General features: G+C 38.1%; 1 protein-coding gene across 1 annotated transcript in view; it reads right to left on the bottom strand.

Annotated features, from left to right (window-relative positions):
- The window catches only part of diaph2 (diaphanous-related formin 2), a 420,052-nt gene that overhangs the window by 88,644 nt on the left and 316,204 nt on the right, over window positions 1-15,204 (bottom strand). The window contains exon 25 of the mRNA XM_016477051.1: window positions 13,794-13,918. Coding sequence (XP_016332537.1) covers window positions 13,794-13,918 — 125 coding nt within the window. The remainder of the gene's footprint in view (window positions 1-13,793; window positions 13,919-15,204) is intronic.

Genomic DNA, 15,204 nt, shown 5'->3' on the forward strand with positions numbered 1-15,204 from the left:
TTTAATTACTGAGTATTATTAATTAAATACATGTACTTACTATATGGTTAGGGTTGGGATTAAGGTTACTTGCATGTAATTATGCATAACTAATTGTTATTATAATGGTAAGTCATGTAACGTGTAACAAGGACACCTTAAAATAAAGTGTTACCCAAAATAAATGTAACTGTAAACCATTACAGTTACTGGAAAAAAAATGTGTAATTAAATTACAGTTACTTATGAAAATGTTAACGATTACAAAGGTGGTTACATCTGAATATTTTCTGTACAAAATCTAGGATATGTTGAATAATGTTAATTTGTTGCTTTGCCTGTTTTTATTTGACTACTCCAAAATATGAGACACCAATGTTTCAGGAGTTTAGGACACAGAATAGGACACATGCTTATTTGATAACATAACTATTTAATTTATATTTGTGTTTATGTATATGCTTTATTTATTATTATTATTATTTTAAATAACCTTTTTCTAAGGCATTGTTAGATGCCAGTGTTTTCTGTCATAGCTACGCAAAGATTTGATTTCGAAAAACAGTCTTGTTTAAATGTTTGAAATGATTAACAGTTGAAAACATTCATTAGAATTTTAGAAAAGTAATTAAATTTAATCAGTTACATTACTAAAGTATTCAAAATAGTTACACTACTTATAGGGTAACTTGTAATCTGTAACCTATTACATTTCCAAAGTAACCTTCCCAACACTGTATATTTCTAATTTAACTCAACTACAATTTACTAACGGAAATTTGTAATAAAATAATTACAAATAAAAAGACAAAATAACAAATAGAGAATAATTACAGGTGTATATCAACTAAAGTTATAGCACAATGCAAGTCAAGTCAAGTCAAGTCTGCTTTATTGTCAATTCTTCCACATGTACAGCACATACAAAAAAAAAAGATTTTTAGTGCATTGGGTAATTGTATTTTAAAGAGTGTGTTTATTTGTTTGTTTATTTATTTATTTTTTAATTATAATAAAATAATAATGAATAAATAAAATTCATAGAAAAAAAGTTTATTTTGGACATTATATTTAAACAAACAAATGAACAGGGAATAGAAAGTAGCTAAAGTAGGTGCAGAACATTCAAAACAGAAACAGGTGTCCATTAACTAAAGTTGTGGCACAGTGCACTGTGGCTATGTAGACACTTCTAATGCCAATAACGGGAGAAGTCTAGTTTTGTCGGGTTGCATGCGTCCTCTGTGGAAACGGTGTGAGAACCATAGACAGAGAGTGATAGCTGTCACACACTGATGAGTACAAGAGAACAAAGATCATTGCTAACACATCTGAGATGTCAAACGCTTTCCACTTTCTGTCTTTCAGTATCCCCCCCTAAAAAACAATCCTTCCTGATGGCCTACCTGTGTCCTAACCAATAGCGAGGGAGGGTAGCTAAAATCCAGGGGATCAACTGTAAGTCTTCATCACTAAGAGTCAATCCAAGGTCGGCGCTCGGTTCAGGCAGCTGGAGTGTGTCTGTCTCCCGAGCTCCGCTTAAATGACGAGGCTTACCGTACCTGTGTGAATGTCAGCCTCAATTCAAGACGGCCTGCTGTGTATTCTGCCGTGCACTGAAATATCATCAGCCTCCATGAAATATGCGGTCCAGAGCTACAGTAAGCACATTATACAAGTCTTATGGCTATAATTAAGGCCCTATTATCTGCTGTTGTTAGATATGTGAGGAGATTACACTCTTGTTTTGACAGATCCTCACCACCATGGTGCTTACAATGCCGAGAGAGAGTGAGATTAAATGTGCAGTGTTGCTACAGAATGCTATTATTGTTATGCCATTATAACTCTGTTGTTTAAGTGGTATACAATTGTGTGCATCTTTAATGTGCACAAGTAAATGAGCCTTGCAGATCAGGCGGTGTAACTATTAGGCTACCGAATCAAGCCTCAGGCAGTGAGATGAGGTGGGTGCAGCGATTGGGGCAAGTCGATTGAGTGACAGCAGAAACGGCAATGGTCCACTGATCATAGCTATCAACAGAGCAGTAAATCACTGCACTAGAAATGTATTCAAAACAATGAGAACAGACAGCTGAGATAGTAGTCTGATAATTAGGTAAAAATAATGGGGGGAAAAATAATAATATAATAAATATAATATAATATAATATAATAATTTATTTGAAATAATAGAAAATAAATAAATTGTATCCCTCACTTATTATTATTTGGAATTCTTATTTATATTTAATTATCAAACATGTTTTGTAGATTTTTTTTAACAAAAACAGAAAAAAAATATGACAACTGAACAATAAGAGAAGACAGACAGATAGATTGATAGATCTTATAGAAAAGAAATATAGAATACAAATAGAAATTAAATATTATTAAATAAATTCAGATTGATTGATTGATTGATTATCATCTGAAACTCCACGCAAAATAACTGGGCTCTTTTTCCCATGAAAAAAAAGTCTGAGACTCTCAGAAGACTTGCAAAAAAAAAAATTAAAAAAAAAACCCCGGGTGTTCAAAAGATCTCACCTTTTGCCTATGGGACTTAACTGAGAACCTTTTGTTTAGATTGACCATTATAAGCACAAAGTTAACAACAGACATTTTGAAGAACATAAAGGGAAATTGCAGATGTGAAATATTGAGACCCACAGCATTCATTAGTTCCCTCAGATTTAGAGAAAAGTGCGAGAAAGCATGCACTCATGAGGATGCTGTTTGCATCTGGGTACGTCTACAGGGTCTGGACTATAAATAGTATGCTAAACAGTGTGAAAGACGCCTGAGACATTCAAAGAAGTCAACTGTGCTGAACACTCAGGGAGGGCTGTGTGTTTCTTATTTCTTATTATGCACTCACTTTTCACTGAGGGCAATTTGTTGTGTTTGGGCTTATTTTTAATGAGGTAAAAAAGGCCTCACACATTCTTGGGTGTAAACACCTGATAAAAGCATTTCAAGAACACAACACAAATGTTGAACAGAGAGGTTTTTGTTTTCGTCTTCACTGAACACAAAGCTCCAACACTGGTTTTGCAATATCATGGCATCATCATAAAGCAAACATGACTAATTTCTCCGAGATTTCAGGACACATTTGCAAGAATGGGCTCGGCAGCGACGATGTGTCAGTGTGTGCGCGCATCTGTCTGTCGTCCAGAGGCGGTATCGTGCTGCTCGTCCTGTGGAAGCATGCAGTGACAAGACACAGCAGCTCTGAACAACCCCACCGCCCCTCTCTGTGTGATTGATGAGGCTAATTTTGTCAATTAATGAAGAAACCCCTGTTGATTAACATCAGATTGCAGTTTGTAACTGTTAGTGCACCGGTCTGTCAGAAATTCATTTTAATTAGAAGTCACCGCACTGTACTCCTCTATCAGCTAACAGATCTGCTGATCCACATAAGGACATGACTAAGAACGGATCGCAGTTCCACCGTACACTTCATTTCAGCTATTTGCTGAGATTCAAGAGTGCCCACCTGGGCTGGACTTCCTGCTAATGCTGAAATTATACATCATAATTAATTTGAACGCGCAAGATAATTAGCAGGCTGTATTTACATAATGAACCCGCTAATTGGTTCATAACAGGCGAATGCAGTCGATATATCCGGCTAATGGCATGTTTGAGTTCACATATATGAATGGACAGGGAGATGGACGGAAATGCTACAGGGCTAAATCTAATAGAGGACAAATAGAGATGTATGCCAAATTGTTTGCTGTTCTTTCAAGGAAGTCGTTTGGCATTAAGTGAAAATGTTTAGACATTAAAGACCCCAGGAAATCGCTTGATGAGAGTGGTGTTGACGTGATTTGATATTAAAATAGGACGCTTGGGCAAGACATTTTCAAAGGCGCATTTCTTTTATTTTTATTGTTTCCAATAGCCAATAGGGTTCAGTTACATCACAGCCATGAAGCATGATTTGCTACTTCTTAGTTGGCTGCAACATCTGATTGGATAAAAATCTTTCTACTGCAACAATATCCAGCAATATTCTTGGTCAGTGTTATATATATGAGTACACTAGCATGTACACTACTATTCAAAAGTTTAGGGTCAGATTTTTTTTATATATATATATATATATATATATATTTTTTTTTTTTTAAGAAATTAATACCTTTATTCAGCAAAGATGTATTTATGAATCGATCTACAGTGACAGTAAAAACATTTGTAATATTACAAAAGATTTCTATTTAAAATAAAGGACATTCTTTTGAACTTTCCATTCATCAAATAATCCTGAAAAAATGTCAGTTTTGACTTGTATTTGACTGTATATGACTGTTTTCAACACTGAGTTTTAACACTTTGTTTATTTTAATTTTTTTTATTTATTTATTTATGAGCAGCAAATCGATATATTAGAATGATTTCTGGATCATAAGGATCATGTGACACTGAAGACAGGAGTAATGGCTGCTGAAAATTCAGCTTTGCCATCACATGAATAAATTACATTTCAAAATATATTAAAATAGAATCCATTCATTTTATATTGTAAAATATTTTACAAAATTACTGTTTTTACTGTATTTTTAATCAAATAAGCAGGCTTGGTGAGCATAAGTGACGACTTCTTCCTAAACTTTTGAACAAGTAGCGTTAATGACCACAAAGCAAACATGGATTAAACGCCACATTTTGATTCCGTAAGGTCTTTAATTTTATTTATAATTTGGTCCGACCCTGATCTGGTGGGACTGCAAGTTCACTAATGATACCGAGGGCCTTTTCATCAGCCCACACCCCTGGGTGCTTTATTTTCAGCCTCATACTTCTTATTTGCACTAAAGAACAATAAATAGTAGCAGTGGTGAAAATTTCACAGCGTGGAGTGGAATAATCGGCAACCGTCCAACCCCGTATATCTTCAGCGTGAACTAAGTACACTTCAACTTTCCATTAAAGAAATCACTGAGGCATCAGTTGTTATATAAGTGTCTAACAGTCATTTCTGCTGAGATATGGTGATAACGCTCATTATGGCAGACAGAAATAAAGAGAGGTTTGCACAGCGGAGGCTCTCCGCGGCCGTATTTATCTTTTCTTTATCGTCTACGGAAACACAATCCTTCCACAAAACATGTCCAATACACAGCTCTGATTCTCCTGCGTGTCATCTTGTCCTAAAACAAATACATATGCAAACTGAGGTTTCTTTAGAAGCGAATAACACAACAGTATGTTTCCTCTCTCTCACACATCCCAATTTTCATTTGATAAAGTAATTTGGTGACAATGGTGCAATTCAGCAGCGAGGGGCTGGGATTTCCATGAAAACATCAAATGAACGTGAAATTACGAGCCATGACGGCAGGTGAGTTGAAAAAGCACAGAAGAGCGAGTCGGTGTCTACAGTGGGATTAACACGGAGCAACAAGTGCTGAGTGCTTTGCATCAAACCCACGTGCCCATGACAAATGAGTAGGAGAAGCTCTGCGTCTATTACCCGGCTTTAAGCCAGAGACTTCAGGGGTTATAATGAAGTACAGACTGGAGCAAAAGCAGAAAGTTCTAGAGGATGAGTGCTCTCTGTGGATCCTCGCCAAAACCCTCAAGACAACAGGGGCACGCTCTCTGTCTCTATCTCGCTCTTTGTCTGCCTCCCTCTCAGATTGAGTGCATTCAAGTATGCAAACTAGATGTGCTATTTTTTTCTCTTTCTAAGTGACGAAAGTCCAGGGTGGTGGTTTTCTGTTCTAGGACTGTTTCTTTATCCCTCAGGGAGAACAGGGAAACTTTATGTCACTATAAATCAGAGACAGGAGGAGACGGGGCAAACTGAATGGGAAGAAATTGTAACGTTCAAGTGGTTACAGGAACAAAAGCCCCACCTTTCAGTTAAAAGAACCAATAGTTGTCAGGTTTTATGGCTGATTTGAAATGCTGTTATTGAAATACTGATGAACAGATCTGTCAAGAAGAAATGAATGAGGAATGCCTTTTAAGTTCCTGTATTTGAATTGAGATAGTAAATGCAGTAAATGCCTGATGCAGAATTGCAATTAAGATCCAACTGAAAAATTAATTCAAATTTATATGACAAAATATATTAGACATAATAATAATAAAATATATTTGAATACATAACAGGAGCCAATTTTTCAATTCTTAATTTTGCCAAACCATGGTACATATGAGCTGCAGTTGCACTCCTATTACCCTACACAGAAAACAGCTGCCCGGAGGGGTTACCAAGATGGCTGCCGAGTGAACCGACTTGCCTATAGGGAGTTTGCTGCAAACACAAGACGGCAGAGCCATAATTAGCACGGCAGCAAAGAATATAGAGTCAGTTGTTCACCGAATGTGTGTCGCTCATTTACTGAGGCATTTAACTGGCGTTACAGGACTAATAACAGAAATGAGAACAGAACCAAATGATCCAGATAGAACACTATAAAGGACACATTTTTATATAAAACATGACTGCCGTTAGACTGTGTCGTTAGAGACTAATACGACCGGCTCAGATTCCTTATTTGATGTGTGAAGTCATACTGGCATCGGGCTAAAATGTGTTTTTTGATTAATCACGTTCTAGGAGGTCTGAATTCTGACACTGGGAATGCAGCAGATATGAAGTATAATTCAAAAACTGAAGGACTGGAAGAAGATAGAGTGGCAAATCCTATCATCTATGACTGGGAAAAGACATTTCTTCAGGAGAATGTGGAGACCACATGCCACTTTGTGAGCCCTTCAGCGGGATCGGCCTTTATGTATTCCTTGTCATCTTTCCGTACACCTAATATGCCAACCATGAAATGGAATGTAGCCTAATACAGATCACCACCCTTTGGGGAGAATTGGACAGTGTTTCACATGTAAATCTATACAGTCCTCCTACTTCCTATTTTCTGGAGATGGTGTGTTACATACAGCAGAAGGAATGAAAGAGAGAGTCTCGACTGAAGGCTTTCACCTCCACCCGGGGAGTAGTATGCCTGTCAGCCTCAGTCTTAGTGGCCGTGTCAGCCCTGAGCTCTGGTTTAATGGACCTGCCAAATCAGCCCCAGTTTTCCCCCTCCTAACAAAACACTGATTGTGGAATTTCCAGAGAATTTGCACACATAATGATAACTCGCATTTCCATGACTGACTGAGACCGAACAACTACGAAAAATCAGGTCAGGCAATCACGAAAATTTGATTTATGAAATACGATAGCAGAAATATGCTCAATCTCTTTCAAAGTGTAATTTTCATTAGAGGAGAGTGCAGAGCTGATATGTGTCTCTGGAGGGTGAGGCCCAGACAAACGCTTGTGTGTGACGACAGCCAAAGCACGGAGCGGATGATTTCAACTGTTTGGCTGTGCTTTAGGGAACGTAATATGATCGAGGCAGATGCACTATCTGAGGGTCTGATGAAGACGGGGCCGCAGTGGGAGTAAATGTAGCTGTCGTTTGGTAAACGAGTACCATACCCAGCCACTGCTGAGAGCCCGTTGGCTTGCAAAGAATACACAGTACTAATATCTAAAAGAGGCAAATGGGAGAAATAGCGAAATTGAATCTTTGACGGTTTATTGCTGTTATTATTATTCCTCCCCCACCCAACGGTTCCAGTTTCCGCTAGAGTTATCCTTATAAAACACACTCCCAAATGTCAATTAAATCAATTAAACACGCCAATAATACCACAAATGGCCAAAGCAAAACAGCACTTTAACAATCAGCATCATTCTGCATCAGTGGCACTGATGTTCCATTAAATACCCTTCTAATCATAGCTTTACAAACGCAGCCTCCTCCCAAAGCGCGGAGGGCCGTGCTGAATGGCGGAAGCTTTGAGGATGGGATTTGAAGAGGCAGTTATCGAGCCTCTCTGGTTCGTGCTGAGACTCCCCCACCCAGCCACACATCAAGGCAATCAAGTGCATTAGCATATGCAAAATCATATCACACAAAACATGGTTTGGATGCCATTTCCCAATAAACACGAATCTGCGCACGCCGGCAACATAATCACAGACGCGGGTGCCAAGTCGGTTTTGTGCTCAGACTTCGGCCTTTGCTTTCTTTATGACTATCATTACTGGAATTGCAATTATTATTTGGTTGCGCTTTTGTTTATTCTGTTCAGGATCAATTAGAATTTGTTAATTAAAATCTTAATGTCTAAATTAAATGCGGTAAATTAAAGTTAGCCACTGTTGTCGAACAATGCCGTCCCCTGTAGACAATACAGTCCTGGAATAAACAAAAAGGCCATGGGAAGGAAGTCAAAGATATGGCCTGAATCAATCATCATTTCATCTGTTTACTTCAGTCTGGTACTATATCAATAAATGAAAAAGGTGAGATGCAAATTCACTCTATTATTTTCACGCCAATTTCTCTAGAATTAGAGGCAGATGCTGAGAGTTATTGTGAGGTAAACATAACCAGCGCAGGATGCCACCACATTCCTCTGACCTAATTCCATAATTAACAGAGGTTTGAGACTAAGCAGAGGCATATTCACAGAGAGGAGCTGGAAACACTGTGCAGGCTGCTGCAAACACATCTTCATCAATTCATTAGAGAATTTGTACCCAAAGGTAAAATAATAATCGCCGTTGATCATTCCTCACCTCGATTTGCATGATCATCGGGAGCAATCTTTAATGCTCAGATGTGCAGAAAGTCGCACAAGCCAAGCTTTCTAAGAAACCCTATATGACTTGTGATTTACATCAGGCGGATGAAATGTTCTCCCGCAGCACTCTGTGTATTTCCACTTCTCTCAACCCATCAAACATCGCTGCCTAAAGCTACTGCATCTCCACAGCAGGTATTAAAACACACAGTGAGAATGTGTGCCAGAATACTACAATGCGTAAAAGGTGCTATGCTGGGAATCAAGTGTTACGCTGCCCTGCTGAGCGCTGGCCGACACTCTAAAACCAGGATGGAAACCACAGCCTTTCAAAACGAAATGCACAGTGCACAATAGAACAATAGTCTCAGATATTTCTCTCTCCCGAAGAGTGATTGTTTATGCCAGTGAGTTCAGGTCTCCCGAATGTATGCTCCTCTGAAAGCAGAGGTTAAGAAAACAAGTAAATCATACATTTCCTATAGAATGACCGGCTTGACTGCTCTAGCACTTCCCTCGGTGGGTGATTTCCTCTGTCTAACGAGGCATTGTATTCTGGAGCTACGAGAGATGATTTGTTTATAGGCATTTTAAAGAGAGCCACAATAAAGTCCAAAGCTTCAGGGAGTCTTTAAAGAAACTGCACCCTCTCATCTGAATGGTATGTTTATGGCTTGGCAGGTGAAAAGGAAAGCCGTGCATTTTATGCACATATTCATTTAGTGAGTATGGAACAAATAACCATTTTTATCTCAGCTAATATCACTTTGACAAGGCCTTTTTTCATTATCAATTTTTTTATTTATTATTTATTTATTTAGACCACCTTCCAAAAGAATTTGGTTAATATACTGTATGAAGAAAAAAAAATGTTTTAAATTATTTATATAGAACTGTATTAAACAATTCAATTAATTCTGATAGTTAATACTACTAATATTTAATAATAATATTTAAAATAATTTACTTCACATATACTTCTTAATTTTCATATATACATATACTTACAACAAACAAAACATTAATTTAAAAATAAAAGTATGAAATATTTAAATGAAAAGTCACAGATATTTTACCAGAGATAAAGAGAAGCCACAATTCTGAGTGGCTTGATTGCTTTCCCAAGGCGGCTACAACACTATGACACTTATTATTAATAATCATCATAATTAACAAATATTATTAAACAGTATTGAATCAACTATATAATTAAATAGTTGATTATCCAAACTGAAGGCTGAAGGCATATATGGTCACAGGCATACAGTACATTTATCAGTAGTTAATGAATTCAAAAATGGCTCATTTAATCCAAATTTAGATTCAGAAATATCTATTTTCTATCCAAGTTCTTTTCACACATCATTGTATTTATTTTAACTTTTCTGTTCCTGCATGTGCTGTGTCATTAGAGAGGTGGCGGCGGGAGAAATTGGCCGGCTGATTGGTGTTTTTCAGTCCCTAGAGAGAACAAAGGTTAAGTTAAATACCAGCGCACTGAATTATAGCAGAACGAAATCTATTAGACAGGCCCCCTCATCCGTCAAAACTCAGTATGGACGCCAAACGCCGCTGCAACCCTTCCGCTCTCCATTAAGTTCCCAGTACGCCCGGTCCCCAGGCAGGCCACCGCCAACACCGTCCCTCTGCTGAGTTACAGCTCTCCTGGGGCCGCTAGTTCATTTAAAAGCCTTTGTGGGGTGCTATTAATTCTGATAGATAGATATCACTAAACTGCTGAACAAACATCCTACTCAGTCATTTGCATACATTACAGTAATGGTGGAAAAAATAAAGCATTCCTACCGATAAGAGCTGCGCGTATGAGCTACTCTGCCAGCATTTCACCAGTTATTTAGAACGGTTTAAAGCAGAGGACTGTAATAACTATACACTTTTAATGTATGCTGTTGTATTTTTTATGTATGAAATGCTTTTGTGTAATGAAAAACTCCCCATCCTCACTGTGAATGCATTTATGAGGATATTCCAGCAATACAAACAACACATAATATCCTCCAAAGCATGCCTAAACTTAAAACAGAAGAAGGGGAAAAAACATTCATTGTTAGCAGGTAGTGTGAATTATGATGCACAGGGATCTTTAGCACTAATAATGGATTAAATATTGTATATGAGGCAGTGGGAGTCTATTGCTTTCATCCAAATACCCATAATGCATCTGCAACTACTCTCCCATAGCTGACCTAATAATTTAGACAAACACACTCTCGCATATACATGTTCATATTGCAAAAGGGAATATTGAGCAGTTGGTAATAAAAGCAAATTCCTTTATTTGACTCTAAAAACGAACCCTTATGCATATCAGGAGTTTATTTCTCTCTTGCAACAGTGCGCTCGGTGCATTCTCAAACCGGCCTTGATTTGCTGCCACAATCATTTCTATTTTATGGATCAATATATCAACGGTGCATCGCCATGTAAGCTAATAAATGCATATTTGTTCCAGAGTCTTAAGCGCCTTAATGTGAATCTAATATGATATTCCCATATTTGGTGAGATTTTTTTAATATTGCAAAATGTCACCTCCACAGTTTCAGAGGGGTGTGAAATGTGTACCGCTATTATTACATCCAAAAAAAAGCTGACACCTACCTAGGCAAAATTCCTCTACCGCTCTCTCTCACGGCCTCCCTCTAGTTAAAGCCTTTTTATCTCATAAAATGTGGTACATAGTAGTTAATTCTCTCCTCCTATCTGGCTGGCAGGGCTCTAAATCTGCAGTTTGAAAAGAAACAAATGTTCTGCATATGAAACGCCACAATCGTATTGTGTTGGGTCTCCCTGGAGCAGTAGAGAGTAAAAAAAACAAAAAAAACACACACACACAGAACAGTGTGATTTCAGGGTAGATTAAATCAAATGGATCTCAAGGCTACAGTTCAGAAAAAAGGAAGAAATCTGAAGATTCTGGCAGTGGCCACCTGGAGTAGTGTGATTTGGATGAGTATCTACAGGCAAAGAAAACACTGTAAACACGGTAACATCTGTCTTTTTTCCTCATTCACGCAAATTTCCTTTCCCAACCCGTTTAAACAACCCCTCAACAGCGAATGTTTTTAAAACACTTCCTGCACTGCGACTCTAAAATAGCGTATGCACACTGTCAAAAGGTCACATTGAGGTCAAACTCATAAAAAGGTGACCAAGAAGCCTGTTGCTATGGCGAGCAATGGAGCACATCTAGCAGAAAGCGCGCACACACCCAACCACCTCCATGTTCACAAATTCAGTCATTCCTTCCATAACATCTAGCCTGCTGTCCACAATGGCCAAGTGAAACAGCTTTCGGCCTCCTTTAGCTCAGTGACAATGTCTGCCCTGTCATCCGCAAAAGAGCTGGCGCAGCTGTGTTTGAACATGCTGTCAGTCAGCATCTTTGCAGCCGGGCTCTGACGCCTCTGAAAACGAGTTACGACTGGTGCACAATGAGGGTGGAGCAGTTCCCTTTCAGCCACGGCTCTCTCACTCGCTTTTTTTTCTCTGCTGCTAAGAAACCCCTCTCGAATCATCAAACGGACGTGACTGCATTCAGCTTGGGCTGTGCGCCGGCTCTGATGACAGATCAGGTGAGACAGGGACGAGATGCGGCCGTCCTTGCACTCGGGGCCCGGTTGGCTTTTACAATCCTCCGGGGACGCAGTGAGGCCCCGGCGCTGCCGCAGTGGATCCGTGCCTCTCCATTTCCCCTCACTCAAGTTCCAATCCTCCCCGAGTCCTGCTAATCAATACTGTCACTAAGGCCACAGAGGTATTCTGGCTTGTTTTTTTGTGCCGCACTGCAGTCGAGAGCAGCTCATTGTTCTTAAATCATACAAACCTAAGCAGCCCTCTTTGACTTGGAGCAGATTTTTAATGCGTGCCGGGGCTATTACTCTTATGCCACCCAAAGTGCTGCGTAAGCCCCCCCATAAATCTCGACGTTAAGCTCGTGAACAAAGAGCTAAAATAAGGTTAACTGCTGTCTTTCCTGTGCTTGGGGAACATATGGGAAGACTCTCAGACTTGACAAGTCATTGATTAATGGTTCTTACTTGTAGTTAATAACACCACCGAGGAACGGTGGGAATCACAGCGGGAATATAAAAGTCAGGCCGTCGCTCAGAACCGGCACGAAAGTCAAACTTCCCTAAATCAGCACCATTTGGCTCTGTTTTGGCTCGCATAAACATTTCACATGTCAGAAAGCAAAAGTCAAACAAGTGTATAACTTCCTCACTTCGTAGAGTCTGAGAAGTGCTGTGGCATCTAATTCGATTTGAGGGCAGCGTTTCTGTTATCGAAATGGGAGAGGTGCTTTGAGAGCTGATAGCCCTCAGAAAGTTGGAGAGAGGGGGCCTGTGGCTGGTCAGCAGATGAAATCAGCATGAGGTTATAAGTGTAGAAGGCTAAGAAGCCCTCCATTAGAGTCTGTGGGGAGAAAGTTGTGCAGTATAAATAGCACCCAAGCTGAACTCCCTTTGGAGAGCTTGTGAGACGAGGAGAACGCTGATAAACATCTCACTTTGAGACAGCCTATCCAAGCCTATCCAGTATTTTTGTCTTGTTTTCCAGTCAAAACATTTAACCATCCCTAAAACAAGATACATTTACTTAAGCCAAACTGTGAAAATAAGGCTTGTTTTCAGGGAATATATTTCATTTTTTTTCTTATTCCATTCTTATTCCAGGTTTTTTTTTTCTTTTCTTGTTGTATAAACCTAATATGTCTATATTTATTATTAAATAGATTAAATCAAAATATAATTTCTGAAAACTGTTTTTTTTCCCCATTTTTTCTTATAATTTCTATAATTATAAGAAATGTTTCCTAAGCATTAAATTAACAGAATGATTTGACAGAATGACACTGAAGACTGGCTGCAGTAAATTCAGCTTTGCCATCACAGGAATAAATTACATTTTAAAATATACTTAAAATAGAAAACTTTTTTTTAAATCAGATAAATACAGCTTTTGCTGATCACATAAGAAATCTTACTGACCTCAAACTTTTGAATCCCCAAACGTTTGTAGTTAGAAAATGGAAAACAAAACAAAAATACTGATTAAGAATTATTATTATTTTTCTTACTGGGAAAGGGACCTCAGCACCTCATTCCAGCATAGAAGCCTACAAAACTGTTTAGCATAGGAGACAAAAGTAGTACATTTGCTCAAAGGATATCGACATTTTGTCAACAAATTTATCCTGCTTGTCATCAGTCTTGGGGAAGTTCTGGATGTCGTTCTCCAGCCTCTGAATATGCCGTTCCATTGTGTCCAGGCTGGCTTTCAGGATTTGGGCAGATACTGTAAAAGGCAGATAAACAAACAAACAAACAAACAATAGGTTATGGGTATGCTGATTAATTTGTGGCCAAAGAAAGAATTATAGTGTGATCCAAGACAAGGAACTATTTTTTTTTTATTTGAAACGACTCTTGAGTCTATGAGTTCATGCTTAATTGTACTGAGCCACAGTGTACAGTTGGGCTTTATTATATGTTATTTTATGTATTTATTAATTTATTTTAAGTGTCTCCGTTTTTTCTCTCTCCTATACTGTGTAGGCGGTAGTTGCCTTCCTACTTCATACTGTTTGATGAACTCCAGTGCTCTTATTTAAAATTCAACATCTTGACAAGCATATTAAGCCCAGCACCTAACTCAGCCCTCAGAAATCTTTGGCTATGAAGTCTGTTAAACACTGCACTGAAGTTACTGTCAAAGGGTTTCTATATCAACTTTTAAACTCTGGAGACTTTGATCAGTGACAATATTACTTGAGGCAACGCATGCCACATTTAATACTGATAAATAATCATGCATGAAGCATATAGAAATAATGATTCAGGCAACTTCAGTTTGAATCATCACCCATTTACACCATTATAAAGTATGTAGAATAAAAAAAAGAAGAATACAAGTAAAAATGCAGAATGAAATGCTATTATTGTTTGTTTTGTTTTTTTGGGCTGAGAAGAAAAAATATTAGTCAACCACAAATTTTTGGAATGAGGAAAGAGCAGTGCGCACATGAGTTGATCTATGTATATTTAGATCTAATGCAATGAACTGGAGTCTGGATGATATTGTAGTTATACCAAATGAAAGAATAGCAAATGCAGTAACTTGCAGAACTACAATGATAATACAATGATCTAATGTTGTAATACAGCAAATAATACACTAGTATAAAATTAACATATAATATCAATATTAAAATAATATATCATTTTCATAAAGCAATTATAAATTATCATTTGTTAAAATAAATAAATACACACATTAATTAATTAATTTGAATATGCATATAATTCACAACCAACAACTTATTTAACTATAACTAATACGGTTAATTTCCCTTTTTAATTATTCAAATGGACTTTCTGTCTTGTTTTTCTTATCACCCTGTACTCAAGCGTATATTGGCTGGTCTGTGTTGTAAATCTTGCAGGTGTGCTCAGGTGGACAGGTGCACTGAAGTGATGCTGGAGTTGCTGACTGCGGCTGCTGTCCGGAGGCTGAGTGGTGTCAGCATGGGTTCAGCTTCATTAATCTCTACATAATCACTGTTTACTGCTCTCCATCTCTCT

Source organism: Sinocyclocheilus anshuiensis, unplaced genomic scaffold (assembly GCF_001515605.1).
Source record: "Sinocyclocheilus anshuiensis isolate Anshui unplaced genomic scaffold, SAMN03320099.WGS_v1.1 scaffold20, whole genome shotgun sequence".
Taxonomy (NCBI): Eukaryota; Metazoa; Chordata; class Actinopteri; order Cypriniformes; family Cyprinidae; genus Sinocyclocheilus; species Sinocyclocheilus anshuiensis.